This window comes from Arachis ipaensis, chromosome B2 (genome assembly GCF_059453495.1).
Source record: "Arachis ipaensis isolate K30076 ecotype BB chromosome B2, ASM5945349v1, whole genome shotgun sequence".
Classification (NCBI taxonomy): domain Eukaryota; kingdom Viridiplantae; phylum Streptophyta; class Magnoliopsida; order Fabales; family Fabaceae; genus Arachis; species Arachis ipaensis.
The window spans coordinates 124,626,370-124,633,028 of record NC_142437.1 but is presented as its reverse complement, the minus strand read 5'-3'; the positions used below and the strand labels follow the sequence as shown (position 1 = coordinate 124,633,028).

The window sequence follows — 6,659 nt, the reverse complement described above, 5'->3', positions numbered from 1 at the left end:
TTACGCAACTAAATTGTTTGACCCTCAATATTACGCAAATACATTGTTTCAGTTTTTAATACGCAAATGCATTGTTTCTATATTTTATGTAAACCGCTACTGCCAGTAGCGGTTTACGTGTGAGTGTGTGTGTGTGTAAACCGCTACTGGCAGTAGCGGTTTACGTGTAAGTGCGTGTGTGTAAACCGCTGCTGGCAGCAGCGGTTTACGTGAGTGTGTGTGTGTGTAAACCGCTACTGGCAGTAGCGGTTTACGTGTGTGTGTGCGTGTGTGTAAACCGCTACTGCCAGTAGCGGTTTACGTGTGTGTGTCTGAATGGGGCTGCCTATATAAACCATAGAGGGACCAAATGTGAAGAAGTAGAGTGTTATTCACAAATGGAGAGAGAGGAAAGTTTTGTGGCTCTGGTTCACTGCTCTGGAAAAATTCAAAAGAGCAAAAGGCATGGTGTAAAATTCACAGATAGAGAACCACTTAGTGTTTTTATCCGATCTTCGAATACGTTGGCGGAGATTAAGCAAAACATATTACGGAAGCTCGGTGTGTGTGGGACGAAGTGGGTAAAAAAATTATTTTACAAGATTCCCATTGATGTGGTCTCAACTGGTGTGAGATATGAGAAGACCTTCGTGATCGGGTCGGATGAAGACTTGCATGTCTTGTTTCACTGCAGGCGTAGTTTTCCAGAGGTGAGGGTAACTGAGCTGTTTGCAAAGTTGGAAGATGGTGTGGATAGCTCAGGGGCATCGGCCCCTAATCCTCAGTCGATCCCAGCCGGTGGTGCCTCAACATCGATGCCTGTGGTAGCAGTGGCAGTTCCGAATCCGGAGCCCGAACGTGCTGGGGCTGTTCATGCATATGTTGGTCCTGTTGTTCCTGATTTTGAATGCGATGTCGGACCGGATCGGGTTGAGAATGCACTGTTTGACGATGATTTGGATGAGGAGCCTGTCGATATTGGTGGGGACAGTGATGATGATATTCCAAGAGGCGGACGTTCAGCCCATGGATGTTCCGGTTCTGCAACACAGGAGTACCCTCCCCACCTCTCTTCTTTGAACTTGGAAGCCATCGGTCAACAGCAGAATGCTGATGCAACATTCGAGGGGCAGGGGATGCATGATGGGACAAATATGTCTGAATTTCAGATTGGCCAATCCTTCCAGAGTAAAGAGGAAGCCGTGTTGAGTGTGAAGGATTACAGTATTCGGCGTGGAGTTGAGTACAAGGTTATGGAGTCTGACAACCTGAAATACCAAGGGAGATGCAAGGAGTTTGGTAACGGGTGCACGTGGTTGATTCGGATAGTCATGCGGAAAAGGAAGGGCACATGGGAGGTTAGGAGGTACAACGGTCCGCACACGTGTATGGCCACATCGATATCAAGCGACCACAAGCAGCTTGATTATCATGTCATCTGTGCGAGAATCTATCCATTGGTTCGAGCTGATGCGTCGGTGTCTATTAAGGTGTTGCAAGAGGCCACGGAGGCGACTTATGGATTCATGCCTAGTTATCGGAAGGTGTGGTTGGCGAAGCAGAAGGCAGTAGCGCAAATATATGGTGATTGGGAGGAGTCATATGCAGATCTGCCTCGGTGGATCCTTGGAGTCACATGCACGATGGAAGGTTCGATTGCTCTATTGAAGACGTCCCCGGTTAGGGTGGGTGACCAAGTTGACGAGGATAGAGTTTTCTTTCATCGGATGTTCTGGACGTTTCCTCCGTGTATTGAGGCTTTTCGCCACTGTAAGCCGCTGATAAGCATCGACGGCACACACCTGTATGGCAAATATGGCGGGACGTTGTTGTTGGCGATCGCACAGGATGGTAACTCGAACATTTTGCCTGTTGGGTTTGCACTCGTGGAGGGAGAGAACGTAGATTCTTGGTCGTACTTTCTATCGAACCTTAGAAGGCATGTCACTCCACAGCAGGGTATTCTCGTGATCTCTGACAGACACAACGGCATCAAGGTTGCATTAGAGAGCCCCGATAGTGGTTGGCAACCCCCCCATGCTTATCGGGCATTTTGTATTCGGCATGTTGCTGCAAATTTTGCCCTCACTTTCAAGGGGTAGGATGCGCGGAGGTGGTTGGTAAATGCCGCGTATGCGAAGACGGAAGCAGAATTTGACTATTGGTTTGATATAATGAGGACGGAGAACCCGGCCATGTGCGAATGGGCAAACAGAATGCCTTATGAGAGGTGGACACAGCATAAGGATGGTGGGAGAAGATACGGTCACATGACCACCAACATCTCTGAGTGTGTGAACTCTGTCTTGAAGGGCACAAGAAACCTCCCGGTGACGTCTCTGGTTAAGTCGACATATCTCCGGCTGGCCGAGTTGTTTGTTGTCCGTGGGCAGACGGCAGAGGCACAGTTAGGGTCCGGGCACCGGTTTTCACAGGCAGTAGTTAAGGCCATTGAGCGTAATCTGAAGGAATCGAGGTGCTTCACGGTGACAGTGTTTGATAGGCATCAGCTTGACTATACTGTGGCTGAGACGACTCCCACCGGGAAATTCTCTTTGGGTAGCTATCGGGTTTCTCTGAGGGATCGCACCTGCGATTGTGGATACTTCCAGGCGCTGCACTACCCCTGCTGCCATGCCCTCGCATGCTGTGCGCAGTCACGCCTAGATTGGGCAACTTATGTTGATGAGGTGTACACCATGTCTGAGGTCTTTAAGGTGTATGAGATGTCCTTTTCACCATGTATTCCAGAGGGGCTTTGGCCACCATATGACGGGCCGACGGTTATACCCGATCCGGGCATGAGAAGGGCTAGAGAAGGACGACCACGGTCCACCCGCATCCGCAACAACATGGACGAAGCCGACACCAGCCGACCTAAGAGGTGTGGTCTGTGCAGGCAGCCCGGTCATACCCGACGGGTTTGCCCTCGGCGAGGATCTACTAGTGGGATGTAGATTTATCTTTACTTATTTCGTTTGTCGTAGTTTCCGTGATAACAAACGTGTCTGCTTGTTATGAGTTTTAAGTTATTTGTTTTTAGTCTTTTCGTCTATCAGTTATGAGTTTTTAGTCTTTTTGTTTTGTCTTGTTAATGATAATATCGGTAGTTGTGTTTCACTTTTCTAGAGATATTGTCCTTAATTTCCATCTTAGCTAATAGATCGATAAAGAATAGACTGTCTCAACATAATCATAAAGTAAAAACTGAACAATATAAAAGTCCTTCCAACAAGGCTAAACATAAGGTCCAACGGGCATAAAACATAAAGTAACAAGTACCCAAAATAACAGTCATCCAAAAATAAAAAATACATAAAAGTCCTAAATCAGAAAATAAACTACATAGCGAGAAATAAAAAACAACAACACATGGTGCTAACCATCGCGATCATCCCTCGCAACATCATGAAAGTCACCAAGGAGATGAGATCCTGTCCCACATCGAGCTGGACGTCTGACTCGAGTCGGTCGGGCTGCCTCCTGTCCAACATCATCACGTGGAGGGTCTAACCCGAACGCGGACTGGGGGGTGCCCCCCATAGTGAACCAAGTATCCAACGGACTACCTGCAGGCACGTTCAGATCTACCCCATACTGACCCTGATAATCATGTGGCTGGGAATGCATCTCTGTCAACTGTGGCTAGTAAGCTCCGGTCTCCATCTGCACATCCGGCATCTGCTGCTGGTAAGACTGGCCACCAAACTGCACATTCGACGTGCCAGCATCATCCCTAATCAACTCAGCAAAGTCTGCATAAAACCGTGGACTGACCAGCTGATCATCTAAATCCATAGTCATGGTCGGTGTGAACTCCGGCATCTGAGAATAAGCTCTGCTAGTGAATGTATCCCCTACAGCCTCAGTCGTTGCAAACCCACTAACTCCGCCTGCGTGCTGTGTATCATCCGGAGTTCTCCCACGTCTGGCATTAGCCCGACGAACACGGTGATGGACCTCAGCTCTAGCATCTCCGCCTGCGTCATCCTCCTGCATCGCATCATGTAACCACCTCCACTCTCGACCGGTGTCCCTAGTACCAACACGACGGCGTCTCTCAACACGACGGTTGTCCGGCATATCAGGTAGCTGTGATCTGCGTGGAACCTGGGAGGATCCTCTCTGATATGCCTCCGGAGGTATCTGGGTGCCTCTAGGATCGGCAAATGCAGCCCCAGGGCTAAGGAACCGCTGAGCCTCTCGGTACCACCAATCTAGGTAATCTGCAGATGGGCCAGGATCTGCCACTCGCTCAATGGAAATGACGGCATTAAGTCGGTTCTCCCAATGCTCATGCCATTTCTGATAGTAGTGGGGAAACCACCTATCGCCACCCCTACCGTCCTTAGCATGCAGCCAGTCTACGTTCAAAGCATCCTCGGGGATATGTTGTACTCCACCTAGCTGTGGAACAACCCTGTCAACCTGATGCCACTCGATGACCGCAAAGTATATCAAGGCAGTCACGGCTCGCCACATGCGACTGTGCTCCTCTGTAAGTATCTCTGGATGGACCACGGCAAGTACATCAAGCGCGGAGTAGGGCTCCCACACAATCTGAAATTTAAGAACTCATCAAGGACTACAATAACTAGTATATATCTAGTCACGAATAGAGATCAAACAAAAAGTAAAACTCTTGCTGCTATAAAACTTACATCACGAGCGGTCAGTCGATCCAATGCAAGCCGATACCTAATGACCCTCTGCTCCTTTCCATCATTAGGAGGTAAGTAGGCAGACCACCTAAATTTAAGTCATATGAGACACGAAATTTAAAATATGCCCAATAAATTTGTTAAACTTAAAAAAGCATAACCCATACCTTGATGCCAGCGGGAAAGAGAAAACCTCAAACCCGGCCGGCCTAAGAGACGGAAACCGCCAGAATATCCAACTCTGAAGTAACTGGAGCGGGCCCGCAAGATTAGTCACATTTCTGTTCGCTACCCGACACATACATCGGTACAGCCACGCCAAAGCGGCCGAACCCCAGCTATACCTCCCCATGCCATCAAGGTTTGCCACAAATGGCAACCATCGTATATGAACCCGGTTCGCACTCTTGTCCCCAAATAACTGAGTCGATAACAACATCATGATGTAGGCCCGTGCGTAGATGCGGACAGTCTCCTCACTCGCATCTGCTGGTAGCACCCTAAACCTCTCGTGGAACCATGTAAAGTGTACTGTCATCTGCTTGACCTTATTCGGTGGGGGCCACTCACCGAATAGGTCCTCAAACCACTCCCAAGCTGGTCGGCCACCCTCCATGTATGTCTCAAACTCACCAAGGCAACCACTCACAGCCTCCCCATCCACAGGAAGCCCTAGCTGAAATGCCACATCCTGCAATGTCACTGTGCATTCTCCGAAAGGCATGTGGAACGTATGCGTCTCAGGACGCCACCTCTCAACGAACGCACTAACGAGTGGCTCATCCAACCAGAACCATTGGCTATTTAGCCTAGCCAAATGGTACAATCCAGCCCGCTCTAAATACGGGATGATCCTTTCATGCATGGGCATATTCTGTTGCCGCCTCACACTGTATATACACCTATTGGGCTGCACAGAACAACAAACGAAAACAGAGTCCAATTAAATTCTCCTATCCTTAAACAGATTTCCATATCTAACCGAATACAAATACCTTAAACCATCAGCAAATTCTCCTATATAATATTTAAAAAATATTTCCTACTCACGATAGGGAAAATAACAACACAAATAATTTACTTATTAACATCCAGAAATTTTAAAATATTGTAAAGATCTAAAATTTAAAACTTCATATCATACAAATATCCTAAACAAACTATAATAATTCACTAATGTCAACTATCCCGTTCCATAAACTAAACCAACATTAATTAGCGGGCATAACATTCATTGAATGGAATTAAATTTCAGGTAACTAGGCATATCTATAACTCACCAACAAAAACTAAAAACACTAAACCAAGATTAGTGAACTAACATCCTAGCATGCGAACCATAAATTCAGGATACAACGACTAATCTATAAATTCTAATTCGTCTACCTAACCTACCGTTTTTCTGACTAAGATATGCAAAGACTAGAAAAAAAATAAATATTAACTAACCTGGTCACCAATAGAACCGGCAATATGCGCAACGCCGTTCAGTCGGTACAGGTTCCCGCCTGCCATGATAACTCGCCAGAAGTCGCCGCTGAGGAACCTCGGGCCCGCTCACAACTTGCTCTGACTTCTCTCTACAATTTCCTCTCTCTAGAAAACACCTCAAACCTTCTAAACACATAATCCGCGGCTGCAACCACGGTTTATATAGGCAAACCATCACACGTAAACTGCTACTGGCAGTAGCGGTTTACACACACGCACACACACACGTAAACCGCTGCTGGCAGTAGCGGTTTACACACACGCACTTACACGTAAACCGCTACTGCCAGTAGCGGTTTACACACACACACACTCACATGTAAATCGCTACTGGCAGTAGCGGTTTACATAAAATATAGAAACAATGCATTTGCGTATTAAAAACTGAAACAATGTATTTGCGTAATATTGGGGATCAAACAATTTAGATGCGTAAATTTAATGTATTTATATAAAAAGTAGTGAATTTTTGAATTAACTTTTAATAATTTACATAATTAAAGAATTAAATTATTTAATATTTTTTAA

General features: G+C 46.6%; 1 protein-coding gene across 1 annotated transcript; it reads right to left on the bottom strand.

The window, feature by feature from the left end:
- Positions 1-513: 513 nt before the first annotated feature.
- Positions 514-6,155, bottom strand: LOC148575504 (serine/threonine-protein phosphatase 7 long form homolog). The gene is made up of 5 exons (XM_088504347.1): positions 6,090-6,155; positions 4,808-5,550; positions 4,641-4,728; positions 4,127-4,539; positions 514-739 (listed from the first exon to the last, which is right to left on the bottom strand). Exons 1-5 carry the CDS (start codon positions 6,153-6,155, stop codon positions 514-516), a joined length of 1,536 nt encoding a protein of 511 aa, XP_088360473.1.
- Between the last annotated feature and the right edge of the window lie 504 nt (positions 6,156-6,659).